Genomic DNA, 23,811 nt, shown 5'->3' with positions numbered 1-23,811 from the left:
TTTCTTCCATACATCCATCATCCATATATCCTTCCATCAGTCCATGCAGCTGTCAAACATTCATCTAGCCACACTTCCATGCATCCAGCCAGCCAGCAAATACCCTTTCCCACCTCTTTGGAGGAGACAGTTCTACACCATGTAGTTAAGATGAAGGGCTCTGGATCAGGGCTATCTGGATTCTAATCCTTAGGCAAGAGATTTGAGCTTTTTGAACTACAGCTTCCTAGTCACCAGCACATCATATCTGGTACATAGCAGACACTCAGTAAACAGTAGTTATTGTTTGGGGACTATTATTTCAGACCTCTAAGAAGTGGGTGTGAAGTATTATGAGATTGGAGGGGTGAAGCATGCATTTGGGGATGAGCAGGTCAACCTCCAGGAGACCTTATTTTGCTGCCTCCATGTCTAGTCCACTTCTCTCACTCCACAAGCCCAGTCTAACCGTTCTCCAGCCTCAGAGAATCAGAACAGGACATGGCCTCCCATCTGAGCCAGACTGTGCAAAGTTTTTGGCTTCAGCGCCATTTATGCACGCTTTTCCCTTTTCCCTGCCCCCACGTCCCTTGAAGTTCACAAAGCCCCCAAGTTCTTTCCCCGCTCCTAATTGCTCCCAGGAGAGTATCAGAGGCACTCATTTATACTAGAGTATTAAGGACTAATATGTTCAAGAGTTTTTTTTCCCCCTGGCTTCCTCACCTCATCCTAACCCCACTGCCCAGAGAGTTCTGTGTTCAAAGAGGGATCACCACCTTCAGTTTAAAAAGATGGGCATCAAAGGAGGGATTTCTGGCATCAGCAAGCAGCTGCAGTGTCTCAGGGAGGTAGCAAAGGTCCCAGGTACCCAGCATCCCTGGGAAAGATGAGCGCAGCTCCGTTCACCCATGTAATTAAAGGGACTCAGGCCCTTTTGCTGATCCCTGAGAGGTTCTCCTGACTATGCCCATGTTTCAGACAAGATCACTGAGGTTCAGAAAAGGGTCTCCCAGGCAGGTCTCCAGTCTGGGACATGCCTCACTGCCTCCCCAGGCCTCAGCCTCCCCCTGCCCAGACTCTGAAGAGGGAGGAGGCTCCTCCTTACCCCCAGGAGGTCCCCGCAGCTCAGCCTTGAGAGGTCCCGTTCACCGGGCCTTCTGCTTTGGCTGAACCGGATCACAGGCCAGTCTTATATAGCGGCTGGAGTCTGATCCTGGACCCAGGGAGGGAAACACCATGTAATTATGAGAGACCGGAATCCAGATTTGCTCTGCACATTGGGCATCGGGACCCAAAACCACAAGGGTTTGCGGTTTGTGGCTAATTCTGAGAACTTGTTCAGCCCCAGATGGTGTCACGTGAGCTGGGATTTATCAGCCCCTGGTCTGGGCACATTCCTGGAGACCCTAGCTAGGCCCCCAGATGGAGGAAGTGGAAACACCCCCAGACGCATCTAGTTTCCAGCTCTAAAGCAGGCACTGCCCACTCCAGATGGCCTGGGCAGACAACTGTGCCCAGACTCAGCATCAGGCTGACCTTGGTTCAGACCTCGCTCAACCCTGAACTCACTGGTTGACCTTGGGCCGGCCACTTCCCTGCTCTGTGCCTCTCATTACATATTTCCGTCTGCTAAATGAGTATAATACCTGCCTCACAGGACTGATTTGAGGATTCAGGGAGATGGATACGGATCTGCTCTTCAAACTTGGGGCAGGTGCGAAGAGAATAAGCAGATAGGCTTCTGTTGACCTGCAGAAGATTTTCTCCCAATATTTCATTATGAAATGTCTATACGTACAGCGAAGTTGAAAGAAGTATACAGAGAACACCCATATGCTTGTCATCTTACACCCACCAGCTACATCTACCATTAACATTTTGTTATACTTGCTTTATTGCATATCTATTCATCCATTAATCCATCTTTTTTTAAAAAAATGTATTTCAAAGAAAGTTGCAGTTAGCAGTATACTTCCCTTTAAACATTTCAACATGCATGCCATTATGATTCTTTTCCTTAGATGTAAAATTTACATACAGTGAAATGCACAAATGTTGTGTTTATTTGTTGAATACTGACATGTTATACAGTATGTAGCCTGCACCCCTATCTTAATATAGAGCATTTTCATCATCCCAGAATATTCCCTCCTGTTCTTTCCCAGTCAGTGCCTGCTCCCACCCCTCAGTGGCAGCCACTGCCCCCTCCAAAACCTGCTGGGACACAGCCCCGACCTCCTCCTTGGCATTCAAGGAGGATCTGCCTTCCACACCAGTGCTGCTCGTTCCTTTCACCACCACCACCTCCAGCCTCCCTGCCTCCGGGCCTTTGCATGTGCAATCTCTGCCATAGAATACCCTTCTCCAGATTCCATTAGTCACACTATTGCAGAAATGCCAGCTGCTCTAGAAAGCTTTCTGTGACAACCCCTAACTCTGACCCTTCCTCTGGATGCCCCCCCCAAGGCCCTCTGCAATGCCAACCCCCTGAGATGGCGTTACTCTGGGGAAACCAAGCCTGTGCCCCACTCCCAGCCCAACACAGGTACAGATACCAGTGTAGCAAATGAGTGAATGCCCTTACTCTCTCCATACCAGATGGGGAGAAATCTGAGTCCTCCTTGCCTCTTACCCCCAGCCCCAGCCCCAGCCTAGGTCCTACCTCCATGTTTAATTGATGCCACTTCCTCCCTCCCCCACCAGGCCTACCTGAGAACCTCTCTAGGGTGAGGGGGCATTTGTCTCTCCCCACCGAGGCCTGCTCTCAAGCCAGGCTGAGAATAAATGTGAGTTCTGCCGAACTCTGCAGGAAGATGCTTCCTCCCTACTCCCTGGGGGCAATGGAGGCTCTGAAGGCAGGCATGGGTGATGTTAAGTCCTGCCAAGCTCACCAATGTCACCACTGGCCCCTGGGCCAGCCCCTCTCTGGGACTCAGTTTCCCTATCTGCAGTGGGTGCATTAATGGGACAGGCTTTGGAGCCAGATGTTGGGTTCAAATTCTGCTGCCAGTTCTCTCCAAGCCTGTTTCTTTGGTGTTGAGATGGTGACCAGAATGGCCTGGCCTCAAGAGGATGTTGTAAAGGTCAGGTGACTTAATCATGCAAAGTGCTGAGAACAGGGCACAGCACACAGTAGGTGCTCAGTAGATGGCATTTTTATTCCCATAATTCCGGGTCCCTGCTGGCACCACAAGGCAGCAAGTCAGTGAAAACCATGAGGGGTGTGAGGGGGGTGCTTGAGCCCGGGCCCTGGACCATCTTATCATCTGTAGGGGCTAGACGGGCTCCAGGGTAGGGACCCTAAGAACCACATGTGCCTGTGTTCCTACATCCCATATGCCTTCTCAGCTCTGGACAATCACTTCTCCTTTGGGGCCTCAGTCTGGCCATCTGAGAAATGGGCATAATCACACTTTCCCAGCAGGGTTTTGAGGATTAAAGAGGAAACATCTGGAATATACCTGGAGCTTCATGGGGGCTCAGTAAACCCCGTTTGTGACTCCCCATTCCTGGCACTTAGTGTGATAAAACTGCTTGTTAAACAAAAATATTGCCTTTTAAAATTGAAATACAGGGGCTTCCCTGGTGGCGCAGTGGTTGAGCGGCCGCCTGCCAATGCAGGGGACACGGGTTCCAGCCCTGGTCCGGGAGGATCCCGCAAGCCGCGGAGCAACTGGACCCGTGCACCACAACTACTGAGCCCGTGTGCCACAACTGCTGAAGCCTGCGTGCCTGGAGCCTGTGCTCCGCAACAAGAGAAGCCACCGCAAGAGAAGCCCTCGGCAACTAGAGAAAGCCCGCACACAGCCACGGAAGATGCAACGCAGCCAATAAATAAATAAATAAATAAAATCTATTTTAAAAAATTAAAAACTAAAATAAAATAAAATTGAAATACAATGCAAAGAGGGCAACTGTGCCTTTCTCCACCCCCCCATCCCTCCCACCAGAGAGCAGGGATCAACGCCCACTGTAAATTGTAGAGGGCAGTGCACACATGAAGGTCAGTCATCAGAGGCTCTGTGCCTGTCCTCAGTCCTGAGACCAGCCAAGTCCTGGTGGCCATGGGGCCAGCCTGCCCCCTCAGGCCCCGAGAGGATTAGTGTAGCTCCGGCACCAGGGAGATCACCTGGGCTTAGCGTTCAAAAGGCACCTTTGTCTGGAGCTGGTGGGACCAGGCCCTGGGAGGTAACTCACCCTGAAGGTGACTCAGCCTGCAGGGGGCCACGTGGGGGATTCATGCAGGAGGCTGTCAAGACCAGGAAACAGAACCAGCCCCACTACCAACCCCTCCTCTCAGTACTGGTCCCCCTCATGAACCGTCAGCTCGCCAGGCCTGCGGGGGGCTGCCGAACAGGGGGCTTCCTGCACGTCTGGTTTCATTGCCCACTCTAAGTGCGGAGGTTCAGAGCCTGGGCTCTGGAGTCAAGGGCCTGGGTTCAGGTTCTAACCTCATTACTTCCTAGCTGTGTGGCCTTGGGCAAGTCTCTTAACCTCTCTGTGCCTCAGGTTTCCTCAACTCTAGAATGAAGGTAAAAACAGTTCCTAGAAAGAAGGGTTGATTCAAGGAGTTGATGACATATGTATCTAAAGCCCTTAGAACAGTTTCTGGCTCTTATTAAGCATAAAATTAACACAGCAAGTATTACTTTTATAGCGTAGCCGTGAAAAGCCCAGGCTTTGGAGTAAGGGTAAGAAGGACCTGGTTCAAATCCTGGTTTTGCCACTTAGAAGCTGTCCAATTCCATTTCTCTGAGCCTGTTTCCTCATATGTAATACAGGGTGATAATACCCACTGATTATGGTCACTATGAAAATTAACTGAGCAAAGGGATGTTAAGCATCTAACACAATGTCCGGTATACAGTAAGTGCTCAGTAGAGGTTAGCTGCTCTCACTGCTACTGTGTGCAGCCACAGGACTCGCCAGGACAAAGACCCTCCCTGACCTTGAGGTGCTCTTGGTCAAGTGGAAAACAGGGTGAGGCAGTGACATCCAGTGTGAACACAATAATAGACCCTGCCTAGGGCACGTGAGGCTGGAGGCGCTCTTCTCAGTACTCTACAAGGACTGTCTCATTTCATCCTCAAACGACCTATGAGTGAGTCCTACGGGATTCCCATTTCGCAGATGAGGAGCCTGAGGCGCAGAGATAGCTCTGCTCCCTCTTCATGCTCCAAGAGGATCAGCTGAGGCCACGTCTAGGCAGCCTTGAATGCCAAACCTGGGAGTTTGGATGATTTCCTGTTGGCCGTGAGAATCCAGCCATGGAAGGTCAAGAATGAGCTGAAGGAGGACAGGATGGAAGAGAGGAGGTTGTGAGGACAGGGAGGGCAGGTGCGGTCCTCGTGAGAGAGGAGGAGGGTGTGCTGGGGTTTGGGTAGAGAGGCAGGAACAGGTGAAGGCAGGATGAGGAGGGAGAATAATGCAGCAGTAACACGAGCTAAAGGCACTGAGGGCTTCTGATGGGTGAGTCACCATCCTGAGTGCTGGTTAACCCTCAAAACCAAATTACTATCATCTCCAAGTTACTGATGAAGAAATCGAAAGTCAGCGAGATTAAAAGACTTGCCTGAGGCCACATGGCAGCTCGGATGGGATCTGAACACAGGCAGCTAACACAAGCTACTCATTTAATCACTGCATTGTTCTGGATGGGAGTCAGGAGACACTAGAGATGAGAAAGGAGTCAAAGATAAATCCCAACATGTCACTCAGCACTAGGCCTGGCATGTAGTAGGTGCCAGTAATTGTAGGTGGGTAGATGGGAGGGAAGGAGGAAAGAAGGGACAGGGGTAGGAAGAAAGGGTAGAAGGTGGATGGATGGATGGATGAATGGGTATGTGAATGGATGGATGGGTAGATGGAAGGATGAATGGGTGGGTGGGTGGATGAATGGATGGATGGATGGATGAATGGATGGAAGGATGAATGGGTATGTGAATGGATGGATGGGTAGATGGGTGGGTGGGTGGATGGATGGGTAGATGGAAGGATGAATGGGTGGGTGGATGAAAGGATGGATGGATGGATGGATGGATGGGAGGATGGTCATTCCTATTGGTGGGTAAACCTCTAGATGGGTTCCAACTCTCCTCTGCACCCCCCTCAAATCCTCTGATCCAGTTCCCAAAACTTAACTGGCACCTTTTCACTCAGGCCCACTCATAAGTACCAACTTGGGGCCATTCCCCAGAACCAAGGAGGCCCATCCTGAGCAGCAGAGAGGAGCCCAGGAGAGAGAGGCAGGACTCCCAGTTTCCCATCCCAGCTCTGCTACTGTGAGGCCTTGGGCCAGCCAGGCTCCTGTCTGGTGTCAGTTTCCCTGCCCGCACAGTGTAGCTTTTCTCAGTGTAGCTTTGTCCTGAGGTCTATCCTGAGGTGTGTCAACAGCAGATGTGTAGTCAGTAGCGATCCCTCCCGGGCAACACTGAGTCTCACTCATCTTTGCTTCCTGGAATGCTGGCTCCTTTTCTCCCTGGAAAACTCTTACCCTTCAAAATTCAGCTCAGACATCACTTCTGAGAAATGTCCCAAAGTCAGAGAGACAGAGACAGACAGACACAGACTCAGACTCAGAGAGACAGAGTGAAAGATGGAGGTATTTAGAAAAATAGAGAGAGGAGAGGGAAAGGGTGGGAGGGGAGAGGGACACAGGGAGCTCGAGGCAGAGGCGGAGGAAGGCAGGACGAGACACAGAGGCTGCCCGGGCCAACCAGCAAAGTTTGGGATGTGAAGCTACAATGACTAGGCCCCAAGTCCCCTCGCCTCCCAGGAGCCCTGCCTGGAGCTGGGGAGGGCACCAGAGGCAGAGGCCAAGGCAGCCCCTGTGTGACTGGAGAACAAACCAGCCGGGAGGTGCTGAGATAGAGGAGTCGTTTATTGAGAGCTCAGGACTTGCCAAGGAGGCCCCAGAGCTTTCTCCAAAGCAGAGTGCTGTGGCTGGCCCTGCAGTCCCCACCCCAGACTGGGGGCAGAGCTGCAGGGCCAGAGCACCTGGGTGAGCCTGCGTGGATAAAGGACACTTACACTGTCACCGACACAGGCTGGAGCCTGGGAGGGAAACTGAGGCAGAGCGGGCAGATGGACAGGACTCTGGCAGTCAACAGGGAGGGATGGTGGCCAGCTGTCAGCCTCAGGATGCCACGTCAGCACAACAGCATTCTGCAAGTGGCAACGGCTCAAGGTTAGGCCCTCTGAGTCCTTGTGCCCAACACCGCCACCACATACCCTCATCCCTGCAGCCATCTCTGTGTGCCCCCCACCCCATGCCCTGGGGTTAGCACTGTACTTGGGACACAGCTGGCACTTATTAAGTGAATGAATGAAGAAATGAATGAATGATGAATAAATGACATTCAGTGTGGGAGAGGTCACTGACTTTAGGACTTAAGAGACATAAGTTCAAGTGCCATTTCTCCTGCTAATTTATTGTGTGACCTTGGGCCAGAAATGTGGCCTCCTTCAGCCTTGGTCCTCATCTGAGAAATGGGCCCAGAATTCCCTGATCTGCCCACCTCCCAGAGCTGTACCGAGACTCAAAGCTGTGCTGGATTGAAAAGGATTGTGAGGCCATGTCAATATTCAGTAAGAAAAAATGTCATGATCTATTAGCCACGCCTGCCACGGGCACAGCAGAAGGGAGAGACAGAACGTGTACTTGCTACCCCTGGACCAGGGGAACTGTGATTCTGTGAGTAAACCTGAGGTTCCATCCTATCGGCCAGTCCTGTGTCTGAATTGAGCAGGAAAGAACTCTGTGACTGCTTGACAATGTCTGCCACGGGCAAGTAAGGAAGGAGTGATAGCACATACGTTGTATATTTGCCATTCCCAAATTAGGTAATTTATAATCCCTGAGCAACTTAGAAAATGGTGCAGGGACAGACCAGCTGATGAAGCAGAGCAGTCCCCTCATGAGTTTCAAGCAGGGCTCTCCAGAGACAAGCTTAAGGCCCATCTAGGCCACACCTGCATGGGAAACTCACCGCTATGATCACAAGGGCCGCACTGGCAAAACTGACATTGAGAGCCTTAGGCAGGGGGATTCCAACATCCAGGTTCACTGTGAAGAGGGTGTGGTTGAAAGCAAAGATATGTGGGGAGCCAAGGTGGGACCTGCTGACCCTATTCCACAACTTTCTTTAGCGAGGCAGTTCTCTTCTTGGAGACTCAGGTTCCCATACTGGCAGACTCCTACTCATCCTACTAAACCCAAATGAAAATGTCCTTTTTCTGTATCATCTTAAGGGGTCCCTTCAGTAGAACCTCCTTGAGGTTCTGTCAGTCCCTTGCACATTCTGGGTGATCTATATTCTACTCATTTGTTTACATGACTATTTCACTCTGGATTGTGAGCTTGAACACAAGCTCTTGAGGCCCAGAGTCCGGCATGATGTAGGAGCCAATCAATGTTGTCTGAATGGAAACAATCTTGGTTTCTGCATCTTGGAAATGGGGATCAACCCCTCTCCAGCCTCAGTGTCTCTATTAAGAACAATGGATAATAACCAAATCACTTTGCTGTACGCTTGAAACTAACACAACATTGTAAATTAACTATACTTCAATAAAAAATTTTTTAAAAAAAATAACAATGGAGAGAGGCAATGGATTTGGCAATCCTGAGTTCAGACACTCCATGTGTCCAAGAAGACAGTGAAGGCTGTCCTTACCATTGAGCTTTGGCATGTAAGCTACCCAGACCACATCACTGAGCCACTCTTCTAAACGGGACGCCTGCAACAGAGCACACAGAGGGCTGGGAGGTGTGGCTTTGCAGGGAGCTGTGCAACCCTTCCCCAGGGATAAAAATCCAGAGGTCCAGCTGCCCCAGCCTCCCCACCTCCATGCCTGAGGACATAGCTCCTGGTAGACACAGGGCCCGCTGGGGTGGGCTGTCCACCAGTGACCCCAAAGGGGATTCTGTGATTTAGGCAGGGTTCACCCTGGGCCCCATGAGCTTGGACGAGCCGCTCTCCCGGAGGAAGGGTCTGTGGGGCCTGTGTCTGAGAAAGAGGGAGGAAATGTGCCCAGCGCCAGTAACTCTGTGTGGTCTGATCTTAGATTCCTGTGAGTTTAGAAACACTTAGAATGACCTAGAACCTGAGACCATCGTGAAATTCTAGAACCTCAGGCCTCTGAGAAGCAGGAAACTAAGGGCTCTGTGGGCCTCTGAAATGTTAGAACTTTCTGAGTTTAGGAACCTTATTACTGTGTGAAATTCCAGAATTCTGAACCCTAGTGAGGTTCTACACATTTACAACTTTGTGAGGTTCCAAGATCATGAGATTCACTTTCCTAAGACAATGACTATATTATACGTGCGTATGCGTGTCCGCAACCCCCCCCTTCCCACACACACCTGTCCGGATGTTTGCCCACTCTGGCTTATTGGGGCAGAGCCCAGACTGGGGCCAGCTCAGTCATATGGCCCATGACTCATCCTGCCTCCTTTCCACCCCCACCTGTAGACCCTCACCAATGCCAAGCTGCTCACCCTCCCAGGAACTTGCAACAAAGGCATGGGCGAAGGAGGAGGCCAGCTTGACACTGAGCCTGGTGGAGAGAAGAGAGATGTTGAGGGGCCCCAGCACCCACCACACCCCCAGCCTGCCCCACCCCTAGCTCTCCAGGATCAGGAAGCAGGGTTACAGGGCCAACTCTGCCTCTATCCAGCCTTGACTCAGAGACTCAGTTTTCCCACCTGTAAAATGGGCCTGGAGGGAGCTAACCTCCTTCTGAGATATCATGACTGCCACCTCCGACTCCATGGCCCTGGAGCCTTGGTCTGAATCCCAGTTGTTTGACTGAACCTCTCTAAGGAGTGGCTCTCCCATAGACTGAGCCTTGGACACAGAGTGCCCTGCACCCAACAGCTGCTCACTAAAGGCAATAAACCACCAACGGATCACAGCTGGCTCAAATGCAGGTCCAGGGCCAGAGCCCGGACACACATCTCTGTCTCCTGAAGGGCTGAGGCTTCAACTGCCACCAGGAAGGGGAGACGAACCCTGGCAGTCAGTGAGGCCTTTTGTCAAGCTTACAAATGGGGCGATGGTGGAGCCTTGCAGCGGGGTAGTAGTAGCCCGAGGGGCCGGCAGGGGTCAGGTGAGCACCGGGTACCTATGGCCCAGGACAGTCTGACCCCAGAGTCCCCTGGGAAAACCCCTGTATCCAGGGGAGGGACAGAGAGGCCCCAGGCCCCAGGCTAAGGTGAGAGCACTGGGCCCAGAGAATGGAGGCCCAGACTGTGGACCTGCTTCCAGGGACAACCCACTGTGCGAGCCTGGGCTTTGTGCCATGCACGTGTAAGGAAAGATTGTCATCAACATCACCATCTTGGTCATTATGATTATCATGAGGCCTAGTTACCACAGGGGTGGAGAAACTAGAGAAATAGCTAGTCCACATGAATAACAAAGCATCTGACAACATTCAAGGACAGTTACCTCCATGGCCAGCCTCTAGGGCTGATAACTCAGGAGTCTAGACTCCATACCCCACAGCAGGTTTATCTCCAGGGCCAGCTCTTGAGCAGGTGCAGTGGAAGATGCCCGCTCTGGAGCCAATTCTCTGGGCCCCAGTTGCCTCATCTGTACAATGGGCTAATACCACCCCTTCCCAGCAGGTCCCAGAGGCAAGGAAGATGCTGGTAAAACACTTGCAATTTAGTTGCTGCTCAATAAATAAGAGAGGGTTTCTGTCGGTCCCTAATTCTTGTTCGTAAAGACAAGGCCCAGGATCCCACATTACCATTCCAGGGACAGGGAGAGGTGCAGCTTGGTAGCTGACGGAGCCAGCTGGGCATTTAAAGTCATCACCTGCATGGGAACAGCAGGCAGAGATTACACTGAATTTGGCAGAAGGAACTTGAGGACAGGTCTGCCTTGGCCAACAGGTGAATTTCCACCGTCTATTTCCTCCACTACCCCTTGCTGAGGCCCTACTGTGTGTTAGGGTCCACGCTGGGCTATGAGGAGGTAACTTGAAGGTTCTGGCGCTCAAGAACCAGGGTACTGAGGGCAATCGGCGTTGGATGCGAGGCAGCTCTAGGGCTGCAGGAGCTTGGACAGACCCTCAACCCAGCCTGCAGTGGGTGAGGGAAGGCATTCCCCGTGAGGTGACTCCTGAGCTGAATCTTGGTAGATGAGGAGTTAGCCAAGGGAAGGCGAGAAACTGCCCTCCAGGTGGTGGTCCCTGCACAAACAAAGGCAGGGTGGTGCGACCTGGTAGCCCTGAGTAACTGACTTAGGGCGCAAGGCTGGGAAAGGCACAAGGATGAGGCAAGAGGTTGGGGATGGAATGGTGTTTGGCCGTGCAGAGCCAGGGCAGAGAGTGAGCAGGGGAAGGACCTGCCACTGCCCGGATGTATGGCTGGGAAAACTAGTAGCGGTGGGGTAGAGGGGAGCAGACTGGAGGTGGGGGCCAGGAGGGAGCTGGAGGGTCATCCAAGAGATATCTGAGCACAGAGAGGCTGGGGAGGTGGGGGCAATTCCTGAGGTCCTGAGGAAGCACAGTGGACACGTGTGTGATGAGGGAGCAGCTGGGAGTCCAAGGGCACTTGGGTCTCAGCTCAGGTGATGACAATGGGGGCGGGGTTTCCTGTGCTGTGCCACATGGGGCCTCCCACCCTGAGATCCGCAGCCTGGAGAGGGTCAGCCCTACTTAGAACCCCAGTGCCAGCTCCCACCCCTCAGCTGCTCACTCTGTTCAGCTGGAAGAAGGCTTCACGGGTCCCTTTAGGCAGGTAGGACAGCACATGGATGTTAGCTGGGACGGAGACCGTGGCCTTCTTGTCCTGGAGCGTGACCATGGGTGCTTCTTTTACCCTCAGTGAGAGCAGGAGCTGCTGGCCTGGTGGCAGCTTCCTCAGGGTCTGGAGAGAAGCAGGGGCAGAGTCGGGGGCAGAGTAGGGGCACGAGGAGAGAAGCAGAGGCAGCTTAGATGCTCCACTAATAGAATCAGTTAGTCAGTCAACAAACACTCACTGAGCACCTCGTGGGCCCCAGGCACCGTGCTGGGAGCTGAGGTAACAGCCTGAACCAGACAGGCCTGGTCTTGGCCCCCACGAGGCTGACACTCAGGTGCGGAGATACCAATCCACAGAACAACCAATCAGAGTCAAAATCCTCCCCCTAGGACACACTTTATTACACAACATAAAAGAACAAAACAAAAAATATCCCCGATGCCTACACTCCTTACATCATCCATCCTCTGCCCTCCTATCTCACCTCCCACCACTGGCCCCTCATTCTCTCCTCTCCAGACTCACTGACCACTTCGCTGTTCCTCCAACTAGCCAGGCATGCTCCCACCTCAGGGCCTTTGCACTTGCTGCTCCCTCTGCCAGAACTGTCTTCCCCAGACACCTGCATGGTTCCCTCCATCCCCTCCTTCAGCCTTCAGCTCATACGCCGCCTCCTCAATGAGGGCTTTGCAGAGCACCCTCCTCCACCTTTCTGACACTGTGTATATTCTACTTATTTATTTGTTCAATGTCTGTCCCTCCCACCACAATGGCAGCTCCTTGAACACGGAGACTTTTGTCTACTTTTCACCGTTTGCCCCTTCTGCATGCCCAGCACCTAGCACAGGGCCTGGTACATAGTAGGTGCTCAGTGAATATTAGTTGACTGAATGAATCCCACAATCAGGAAATGCTGAATCTCATAATCACGACATCGTGGATTACAGAAATGCTGGAAACCACACATCCACAGAAGGTTAGAATCACTTGAATGCTGGGATCTGGTGACCAATTCCTCAAGCCCCAACTCCCAGAGTTGCAGTATCATAAAGACAGGGGGAATCACCGGATTCCAGCCTCCTATATCCACAGATTCTGAAGCCATGGAACCAAACTCAGAACTGGGGCCACACACAGGGCTCTGATACTGTGAAAACAAAGGCTTCAGGCTCCAGAGACAAGCCCAACCTCCCTAGGCTAAGAGACATGGCATGCCTTGTTGCATCCATGGGTCCCTGCTCCTGCCACCCTGGCCTCCCCCAAGTCCCTTTCCACCATCTTACAACTCCTCAGAAGAACGAGGTTCTTCTGAATGTCTAGCCCCAATCTCAGCCTTTGCCTGAGACACCTATGCCCTTTAGCCCAAAACACCAATAAGCAGAGGCCCCACTCAGGCCCACCAAAGCTGCTTTCCATCACCACCTTCAAGGACTCACAGAATTTGTCTGTGTCCCCAAATTCAGCTGCCCTCTCCATCTTCTCTGGTGGAAGCCCAGGCCTTGTGGGTCTCTTTCTAATCTCTGTCAGAATCTGCTGTTATGTAAAGACCTTGTAGTAGTCATTTCAACTTCAGTATAATTCAGATTCCCACAGCTGGAAAGAAGCTGATTCAGCACCAGTTGGAGGGATGGGAAAGCTGAGGACCAGGCCCTGCAGTCACGTACTGACTGATGCTCACTAGTCAAATCTCCCTGAATCTCCTCCCTTCTCTTTCATCTCCATGGCCACTGCCCTGAGTCTTCTCTCTGAGGACAAGAAGACTGAGACCAAGATGAAGTAAGGCAGTTGGAGGGAGGGGGCTCAATCACTTGGAAAGAATCTGCTTGACATAGGAGCAACAGCCCCAGGACAAATGCCCAGTTGACTTCTGGGGCAGTTAGACGCTGGTCCTTTCTTCTCTAAGCAAAATCTGCTATCAGGAAAGGATGAGGTGTTAGTCAATCACACTTTAGTATGAATTTGGACTCAACATTCAATTGCAGCTGTCTGGAGAGCTGTATTGAGAAAGATTCTGGAGTCCACTCAGGGTCATCAGGAAAGAGCTACAGTGAACAAAGCCCACGAAAGGGTCACTCACCTCAGGGACCAAAGCCGCCAGCTCTGTAGTTGTCAGTGGAACACTGCTGGAAACCTGGACCCAAGACCAAATGGGTTGGGGGGGGGTAAACACAGAGCCAAATAGGGATCCCTCAGCACACACAAAGTAGTTTTCCCCTACCCAATTTTATACATACCTCTCTACAGACACTCATGTTCCTTCTATTGACCAATGATGAGTGCTTACTACATGCCAGACACATGCTAAGGGTCTTGTGTGCCTTCACTCATTTCACCTTTATAACTGCTCGAGGAGGTGGGTGCTACGATTATTCCCACTTTACAGATGGGAAACCTGAGGCTCCTGTCCAGGGTCATAAGCTGGTAAATGGTGGCACCAGGCTTTAACCCAGGCAGGCTAATTCTAGAACTTCTAAACTGCCCTGCCAGAGCGCATAATCTGAAGGCCCAGGGATCTGACCCCAGACATTTTTGCCTTTTACCCCAAAAATATTTTCAAATACTATAAATTTGTTTCCACTATTTACACATCAGGACATTTCATATAAATTTGCAGTTTCTGGCTAAAAAATTGGAAAATCTGGTCACACCTGCCTCCCAGCTCAGGACCCTGTTCCAACCACCCCATAGGCCTTCAGTGTGCTCTCTGGACCCCACCTGCAGGAAGTGAGTAATCAATCCCTGCTCCCTTGGGCTGAGCTTCAGGTAGGAGCCCAGGTAGCTCAGAGCTCCCTGCCTTTGGACAGGGCTGAGACCAAGAAAATGTCTCTGGCTAAGGCTTCCGGGGGCTGGGGCTTCCAGACATCTGTGAGGGTGTGATAGGGGCCAGAATGGAAACAGAGAGGTCTCAGAAGCTTCAAAACAAATGTCCAAGTGACCTTTGGTATAGTCCAACCCTAGTCTTCTTCTCTCCAACTCAAATATGCTCTTGAGAAAGCAGTGGGAATGTTAGCCATTCACACTTTAGTGTAAAATTGGGCTTTGACTCTAGAAGGGCTCATCTGGTGCAGGGATGGGAAGTTGGCTACATTTCATATGCCAATTTTGACCAATTCAAAGTAACGTCCTGAGTGTCATGTTGAGAAGGATTTGGAAATCCCATTCAGGTTTAGCCAAGTAGAGGTCATTATCAATTAGCAATGTCTGCCTGAAGGACAAGAGTGGGTATGTGCATGCTATAAACCTGTCCAACTCTCTCCTATTGTAAGAAGAGGGCTCGTCAAGGCTGATCAGCGATGATGTGACTAGGTCACCGCTAGCATTGCCAAGGTCCAGCAGGGCAGGGTGCCGTACTCACCAGCTCAAGGGTGATGTCCAGGTCAAGGGCACCAATGGTCTGCAGGAGTCCAAACACAGTGTTAAAGAGGTAGAGAGGCACAGTCACCTGGGATGTGTGGTCCTCCTTGAGGGGCACCTTGATGGGGTTGGGGGGCTTGGGGAAGGCGATGATGTCACCTGCTACGCTCTTCACAATGGGCTGCAGGGGCAGGAGACAGCGCGTGGCAGGGTCTCAGGGCAGCTCACTCACCTGACTTTGACTTAGCATCCCTTGCCTGGCCTCCACTTGTACCCCACCCACCCCCAGCTGTGGGCGGGGCCCTGGCGGGCACTCACATTGACGTCCAGCTCTATGTACCGGTTGGAGATGAGAGGCAATGTGGCCAGAGTGAATTCCACGGACCCAAGAGCCCCGAGGGGCACCAGGCCTGCATGAGGAGGGGAGGAAGGAGAAAGACCTCATGAGCCCAGGCCCCAGTAATAACAGGCTCTGCTTCTATTTATTGAGTGCCTGCTGAACGCCTAAAACTCTACTAAGCATTCACCAGGGCACTACTGTCATCCCCATTCTACAGATATGGAAACTGAGGCTCCAACAGAGGAAGTCACCAGCCCCAGCCCACACAAGCCACAGAGTAGCAAAGCCAGGGTTCCTGTTTTCCAGAGCCGGTGTCACTAACCACGTTGTTGCCCTGTCTCTCTCATATAATACCACATTCAGAGACATATCTGCCCCCAAGTTTTCTATCCTTATCCTAGTTATGCATTTTTATACTTTTCAAGGCCCTTTTGTGAATACAAAAGGCATCCATGTCTCCACAAGGCTCAGAGAGGCTGGGGGCCACTGTGGCTGCGGGGCCTTGGGTTCCTTACGTAAGCTCTGGGCCTCAGTCATCTTGTCTGTCCGGATAACAGTATCTGCCTCATGCTTCTGACAATGCCAGACACACCGCCGGTGCTCAGTAAGTGGCCTGAAGCCCCCGGCAGATGGAGACCTGGATGGCTCCGGGTCTCCTCACCCTGCGGAACTGACCTCAGCCCAGAACGCCACCATTAGGCCTCCTCAAAGTGGCGGCCTCGTCAGTCTGAGGAAGACATGAAAGGTCCCAGAATTCTGCCCCGTCCTCTTCCCTGGTACCCCACCCGCTGGGGTAATGGTGTGGGAGACGTAAGAGCAGGTGCAGAGAGGAGGAGGGTGGGCCCCAACTTACACAGCACAGCCCCCAGGAGCTCATTCACCACGCCCAGCACGCTGTCCACCACGGGGCACGGCTGTGTCCGGAGGAGACAGGAGTTACAGGAGAGTAACAGCGGGCCCCAGCCTGGCACGGGGAACAGCTTCATTTTCTTTGAATGATTTGCTATGTGGTCCCAGGGACCGAGGTAAGGCAGACAATGGAGATGGATGGCGAGACACACAGATGGGAGGCAGGGGAGGGGCTGGAGCTTGAAGTGTCAGAGGGCGGAGTGGGTGGTGGAGAGGGCCAGTTACATGAGTCCCCTCAGAAAACCTTGGAGGATGCTGGGGGGACAAGAAGACACATTCCAGAGGCTAGCTGGGGTGTAGGGACAAGGCCCTCCCCCAAGGAAACAAGGTCTCAGGTCCCTCCTGCCATCCATGTGGGCACTGGGAGACCTACAATCCAGATCCCCCAGAGGGGCGCCTCCTCCCCTCCACCTGGAATCAGGGCTGGCCCAGGGCATCCACTGTGCACACCACCCCGGGTTTCCTAAAAACCCCTGGGCTGTGACATTAGGGAACAAGTGGTCCGGCTTCCAGAATCCCAAGTCTGGGAATCACAGAATCTGAGTCCGCCAGAGCAGGAATCCCAGAGGTGGTCCAGCCCAGCCCCTTCACTCCTTCAGCCCCTTCATTCTACAGCTGGGGCTGGAGAAGAGAAGTGACCTGTCCAAGGTCACAGCTGTTCTCAGAGAGACAAGAGAGAGTTGCCTTTTCATTTAAACTTGGAGCCCCAAACTCCAGGGCTTCTGGGGTCAGGCATGTCTCGGAAATGAGAGGAGACCAGAGGGGCTGTGATGGGTGGGGGGAGGAGCCTCCTGGGCGCCAGCCATGTGCAGCCTACAGGAAGGAGGTACGTGCAGCTGGGGTGGCTGATTGCATAAGAGAAGCCAGAAATGGGATTGTTTAGAGAACTCTCCAATCTCTAAGTGCTGGTAATTAACTCTTAGTTTTAAAACCTCTTTGAGTCACATGAATCCTGTCTTGCAGCTAATGGTCCAGAGACCCCAGTTATGGGCCACAATTTAAACGTACCCACACCCCCTTGTTGAAATCTACCTGAGATGGGCCTGGGCTGGGGTCCCTGCTGCTGGGAGCTCCCTTTCTCCCCCTGAGCTTCTTTTCTGATTGGGTTCTTCAAGCCCAGGGCAATTCTGCCAACCTCAGTCCCCCACACGCTTGCCATCTCCATGGGTGTTCTTAACAAGGACTCACAGGAGAGGTCCTGCCAGGACTGGGGATCAGGAGGCCTGACTGCTCTTTGCTGGCTGTGTGACCCCAACAAGCCCCTCCCCTCTCTGTCCTCAGTGAACTGGGGCTTTGGCCAGACCAGCTTTTCTTAATTGTGGTTCAAGGGATGACGGGGGCAGGCCATGGACAAGCATCCTGGAGCAGTTTAATCATACTGTGTTTAACATGTACATGTATGTGATCTTCTAGACATGTTTGCCAAGCACAGGGCTTCTTTAAAATCACTGAGTGACCCAATTCAAACCTAGTTTAAAGAAAAGTATAAAGTCAATAATAATAATACAGGTGGCAAAGACAGAGCAGGGGGTAAGAAAGGGACTTACTTGGATTTGGGAGCAGGTGACTCAGGTCACCTGGATTCAGAGGTCTGGGGACACATTGTGCCAGCCCACCTACAGACTCGCAGGCGGCGGCACCTGGGAGGCCCAGTGCGCAGGCCAGGATGGGATTACCTGATGGGCGTGGAAGGAAAACACAGCCTAATCCTGCCTGGCGCCCAGATTAACTCAAAGCGGGGGGAGGAGGGGCACAGCTCAGGGTGTACCTGGCCTGCAGCCCTCACACTCACGAATTCTGGCAGCACCTTGAAGAGCGTCTGTTCCACGACCCCAAAGAGCAGTGCGGGCAGCAGCCTGGGCAGAGTGAGATGCGTGAAGGTGTGGCCACCACGCGGGGACAGCGCCAACCCAGATGACGGGGCAGGGTGGGCACTGGCGGTTCTGGACCTCACGCATCTCCTCTCCTCGTGGGCTCGGCTGGGGCTTTGGGCAGCTGGGTTTAAATCTTGGCTTTGCCTCACCATGGGACCCAGAGGAGGCTTTCAGTTTCCCCATCTGTAGTACAGTGCCTGCCTTAGAGAGAGCAGTTGCTGCTGAGATCAAATGGGAGTGTAAACATGTCTGATGCTCAGTAAATGTCTGTTCCCTTCATCTTCTCCAATATGTGTAGATGAGTGACATTTGGGCCTAGAACAGCACCTGGCTTAGAGTGAGGGTTCAATAAGTATTTGTTGAATAAATGAGTATTTGTCAAATGAATGAACGCCTGAGTGGCCTGAGGATGTGCATGTATCGATAGATGGGCTTAGGTCTGTTTGGAGAGTATGGGGGTACAGAGGGAGGGGTGACAATCACAGAACCACAACCACAGGACACCCTCCTGAGCTCCACCCCCTCCAAGCCCCTGCTAGCCCAGAGGAACAGGATGGAACCACTGGGGTTTAAGGAGCCCACGACCCTGCCTGGAAACCTCTTACTAAGACCCTTCTGCAGACAGGGCCAACCCCGGTTCACCCTGCTCCTGGGAGCTAACACAGAGCTGTCCGATAACCCCTCACTGGTCAGGGCCACCCAGCAAAGGTGGGGTGTGGGTGTGGGTGTGGGATTTGGCCTGGAACAGAGGGACTAACAGGGGTTGACTCAACGTGTGAGGCAGGGGAGGCGGCAGGTGTCGCGGGGGGGGGGGGGGGGATGCAGAGTGCTGTGAGAAAGCCTTGGACCTGAGTCCAAAGACCAGCCCATCTCCGTGCTTGCCTCAAGCTGTGTGTGTGACCTTGGGCAAGTCCCTTGCCCTCTGTGGGCCTCAGCTGTCCCATGGAAGAAGGATCACTGTGTCCTGACAGTTGGGGGAAGAGATGGCTATAAAAGTGCCAGAGCCTTCCAGATCATTAAATTTAGGTCCTCATCATACAGATGGGGACGCTGAAGCCCAGACAGGGGAAGGGGTTCCCCTGGAGGGTCACACAGCAAGTCAGGGGCTGAGCTGGGTCTCGTATATGCCAAGAGCAGGGACTGAAATGCCTACAGGTCAAGGGACCACAGAGGGCCCTTGTTCTACCTGGAAGAAGGGAGGCAGGATCTCGGGGGCTGGAGAAGGGGGACGCTCAGGAGTGGACGTTGCAAGCTGCGGGCTGGGCCAGAGTCCCTGTCCCTGCCAATCTGCAGGTCTGCGCCGAGGCTTGATCCGGTGAGACAGACCCCGCCCAGCCGGCCGCTCCCTGGAGACCCAGGAGACTTCCGCCCGGTGCGCGCACGCGCGATGAGCCCGAGGAGGTCCGGGCGCGGGGAGCAGCCCAACACCGGCTGCAGACCGCGGACTCACCCTGAGAGCAGGCTGATGTGGCCCAGGTGCGTGCTGCAGCGCTTGAGGATGAGGATGGGCGTACGCCGCGCGCTCACGCCCAGCGCCACCCGCGACGACACTTTCACCTCAGCTGCCAGCTGCAAGAGGCCCCCCAGGGGGCTGCGAGACCTGATGCTGGGGACGTGGCCAGGCGGCCAGGCGCCACCCACCAGGGCCGCCTTAGCCGCGCCCACCCCGGGGCCGCTGACCAGGGCTCTGACGAGCGGCGGGTGGGGTACCCTGTGAGCGGCCCCATTCCCTCCTCTCACCTCCTGCCTCCCTGCCCCTTTGCATGTCCCTGCGCCCCCTCCCTCACCCCCACCAGTGAGCTCCAGGCAGTGGGGTAGGGGTCTCCAGAGAGAGAGATGGAAGTCTCTGGACGTCAGTGGGATGGAGATCCCTGGGGAGGGGTAGTGGGGTGGGATCCAGGGAGGGAATAGGAAAGTGGGAGTCTCTTGGGAAGGAAGGAAGGAGGAAATAGGGGGGCAGGGGGTGGGTGTGGAGAGACAATGAGGTAGGGGGTCCCCAGGGGCACACTCACCCGGAGCCATGCAGGCCCACCTTGGTGTGCAGGCTCAGCTGCACCCCAAACCCAGGCAGCAGCTTCAGAGACACCTTCGGCAGTGTGATTTCCTCAGTCTTCAGCCTGCATGGAGGAGAGGGCCACTGACTACCAGACAACCCCCCCCACCCCGCCCCAGGACCAGTCCCTCAGTGCCTGGACCATCCCAGACCAGGCAGAGCCTGGAGCCTCTCTTGGGTGTGTCCCCTGTCCCACCTCTAACCCATAAACCCAACTGTGGGCCCTTGAGCCAGTTGCTTCACCTCTCTGGACCTCAGGTTCTGCATCTGTTAAGTGGGGTTATACAAGTTCCCACTTCATAGGGATGTTGCAGAGAAAAATTAGATAATGTAGGTGCACAGCTGGTAAGGCATATGCTCTGGAACTGTAATATCATCATCCTCACTGGAGGCTCAATGAGCTAAAGTGCTCCCCCCATCCCATCCCAATGGCCTCAGCCCTGGTTCAGTCTCTGGCCTGGGTCGTTGTCCTTCCACTCCCATCTCCTAGGCTCACACACACAACCCAAGGGGGTTCTCAAACACAGCTCCCCACAGTTCATTATTTTCTCTGTCCACTGGGCCTTTGCCCAGGCTGTTCCCTCAGTCTGGAATACCCTTTCCTTAATTTTTCTTCCACTCTGCATCCACTGTCAGCTAGGTGACTCCTCCGGCTCTCCTGATTTCAGCTAGGGTATCCCAATGGCCTCAGCCCTGGTTCAGTCTCTGGCCTGGGTCGTTGTCCTTCCACTCCCATCTCCTAGGCTCACACACACAACCCAAGGGGGTTCTCAAACACAGCTCCCCACAGTTCATTATTTTCTCTGTCCACTGGGCCTTTGCCCAGGCTGTTCCCTCAGTCTGGAATACCCTTTCCTTAATTTTTCTTCCACTCTGCATCCACTGTCAGCTAGGTGACTCCTCCGGCTCTCCTGATTTCAGCTAGGGTATCTCCTCCTCCAGGAAGCCCTCCTTACTGCTTCTCTGACTCAGGCAAATACGCTCCTCTGAGCAGCTCCCACACCCTGCCTGGACTGCCTCTATCACTGCCCTGAGCTTACAGGATCATGACTGCTGGGTCCGACCTCATACTGGGGGCTCTTTGAAGCTAGGACAGTGGTTCATGTCTGCGGCCCCAGCCTCACCAAGTAGAGGGGATTCTACAGTGGGAGGGGGACTAGATCTATTAATAATGATAATAATAATAGTTAATATTTATGGAGCTTTTATTATGTGCCAGGCTCTGTTTCATCCTGATACAGATTCACTGTCCTGGCAACAACCCCATGAGTAGTTGCTCATGGTGCAGCCAGTAAAAGCCAGATGGTTCAAATCCCAGTTCTACCACTAATTGACTGGGTGATCTTGGGCAAATCACATTGCTGCTCCGTGCCTCAGTTTCCCTGTGTGTAAAATAGGGATAATGACAATACCTACCACAGATTGGCACTTAGTGATCCTTGAGCAGTCAGTCCTTACCAGCTCCCTTTCCAGACATCTGTTTACTGTTTTGGGAGGTGGGCATCCATTCCCCTTCTGCTCCCAGCACTCCATTTCCTCCTGGACAGTGACACTTCCCCATACCCCTCTCCTGGCCTTCAGCCTTTCTTGAGGCCTGTTGTTTGGCCATCCCCTGATCCACCACCAGCCGTGGACTCGTTCCTGCCTACCTGGGGCAGGCAGTATGGCGGTGATTAAACACCCAGACACCGCCCCCGCCCTGCCCCGCTACTGCACTCCCTAGCTGGGTGAGTTCGGGCAAGTCCCTTCACTGCCTGTGGGGACGTCGATCGTCTCACCTATTAAGTGCAGTTGATGACATTCCTACCTCTGGATTCATTGGATAATTTACTCACAATGCTTAGCACAGTGCTAGGCACCCAGAAAACCTGTCTAAGTGGTCATTAAGTTATAAATATTAGCTCTTAAGGGATTTCATTCATTCATTCAAAAATATTTTTTGAGCATCTGTTATGTGTCAAGCACTACTTATGATACTGGGGACACAGCAGTGAACAAGCCAGACAAAAGTCCTAGCCCTCCTGGGGTTTATAATCTAGCAAGGGAGGCAAGGGAAAAAAAAAGTGAAATATATGGGGTAGAGGGGTGTGATTCATTCCCTATAGAACATGAAGGCAGGCAAGGGAACAAGGAGAGGCTGGTCAGGGCAGGGGTCTTTGGAGCAGACACCTGAAGAGGAGGAGGGAGGGAGCCATGCAGATACCTGGATTAACCCAGAAAGAGCAACTTGGATTAGCCAGAGAGACTGAGCAACCTGGATTAGCCCAGAGAGACTGAGCAACTTGCCCCAGGTCACACAGTGAGTAATTGAAATTGACCCCAGAGCTGGAACCCTCAACCACAGGGGCATGCTGCCTGGCACGCAGTAGACTCTTTATTTTCTGACTCTGGTTCTTGGGACTCCCTGTCCAGGCTCCCCATGAAATTCCCACTGCCTGCCAACAAATTAAAAAGAGTCAACATCTTCTCTATTCCCTGAAGCAAAGAAAAGATCCGACTTCCTGTAGGGCACACAGTAGGTAGGTGGTCAAGCGGCCACACTGTAAAGACTCACCAGAAAGCTCCTTGACAATGCCAAGAACCCCTCCGTAGCTCAGCAGGCCACCTCCTCCGAGCAGGCCCCCTGAGCCCAGGAGGCCCTGGTTCACAGATGTGACAGTCCCCAGCATGTTCTGCAAAATGGGCCCCCCGACCAGCGAGTTCTGGATGGCTGAAAACAGGGTGGTGGGGAGGAAGGTTCATTTTACAGATGAGGAAGCTAAGGCCCAGAGAGGGGCAGAGATTTGCCCAAAGTCACACAGCAAATTGGGTTTGGGACCAAGAGTATGACTAGGGCTCCTGACCCTGGGTCACCCGGTAGCACCGAAAGTTGGGGCAGAAGTAAAGGAGGGAGCACGCAGCCACCAGGGAACGATCAAGAGGGAGGAGGCAACCTCTGCCCCTCCTGGGCACCCTTGGTCTGACTCTGTGCGGATCGTGAGAAGGGCAAGATGGAAGGGACCGCCTCGTGGAGGTTGCAGCAGGCCGGGGTAGCCTCCGTGAAGCATTTGCTGTTCACAACTATGGTCACCCTGGGCCGTTGAGCCCTGGAGCAGCAGATGCCCAGTGGAGTTCCCCCACCCCAGAAACGTGGGGCAGAGATGTTGGCCCAGCCAGCACCCTCCCCTGGACCTCCTCAACCACCCCCGCCCCTGTCCTTGAGGGAGACACAGGCCCCGCATGCCTGTCCCACCCGGTTCACTTCTCAGAAGAGAGTGAACTAATCGCCCACTGGAACCTGCAAGCAAACCTTTAACCCCCTGAACTCCCTGTGCAGTTGGGAATCAAAACCTGTTCTCATCTGTTCCTGAAGCATAAGCATGTGAGCCTATCTATGGGGTGGTTTACTCTGCAGCTGGACCCCTCACACACTGCCCACCTCGGGCTCACCTTTGCCGAGTTCATCCTTGTCAATCCGAGCAAGCATGCCCACCGTCTCAAGCAGCCCCTGGCACGGAGTCACCAGACCCCAGAGGAGAAGCAGAGACCACACGCCCAACATCGCCGGCAT

At 53.3% G+C, this 23,811-nt stretch overlaps 1 protein-coding gene across 1 annotated transcript; it reads right to left on the bottom strand.

The window, feature by feature from the left end:
• Nucleotides 1-1,124: 1,124 nt before the first annotated feature.
• On the bottom strand, nt 1,125-23,808 carry BPIFB3 (BPI fold containing family B member 3). The gene is made up of 16 exons (XM_057529713.1): nt 23,691-23,808; nt 22,812-22,971; nt 20,221-20,325; nt 19,659-19,799; nt 18,127-18,190; nt 16,279-16,339; nt 15,404-15,495; nt 15,087-15,266; nt 13,809-13,862; nt 11,687-11,857; nt 10,735-10,802; nt 9,495-9,537; nt 8,655-8,718; nt 7,968-8,044; nt 7,009-7,143; nt 1,125-1,145 (listed from the first exon to the last, which is right to left on the bottom strand). The coding sequence occupies exons 1-16, from the start codon at nt 23,800-23,802 to the stop codon at nt 1,125-1,127; spliced, it is 1,548 nt and encodes a 515-aa protein (XP_057385696.1). The 5' UTR covers nt 23,803-23,808.
• Between the last annotated feature and the right edge of the window lie 3 nt (nt 23,809-23,811).

The sequence above is a fragment of the Balaenoptera acutorostrata genome, chromosome 15 (assembly GCF_949987535.1).
Source record: "Balaenoptera acutorostrata chromosome 15, mBalAcu1.1, whole genome shotgun sequence".
Classification (NCBI taxonomy): Eukaryota; Metazoa; Chordata; class Mammalia; order Artiodactyla; family Balaenopteridae; genus Balaenoptera; species Balaenoptera acutorostrata.
Note: the sequence above shows the minus strand (reverse complement) of the source record. Positions and strands in the feature narration are given on the sequence as shown.

What these genes read in the sequence shown, in the direction of transcription:
- BPIFB3 (XM_057529713.1), bottom strand. Translation starts at nt 23,802, where the DNA reads ATGTTGGGCGTGTGGTCTCTGCTTCTCCTCTGGGGTCTGGTGACTCCG. An exon ending in CACATCAGCCTGCTCTCAGG is followed by an intron (nt 18,191 to 19,658) that starts GTGAGTCCGCGG and finishes CACTCTGCCCAG; the next exon opens with GCTGCTGCCCGCACTGCTCT. An exon ending in TGGCGGCTTTGGTCCCTGAG is followed by an intron (nt 11,858 to 13,808) that starts GTGAGTGACCCT and finishes GCTTCTCTCCAG; the next exon opens with ACCCTGAGGAAGCTGCCACC.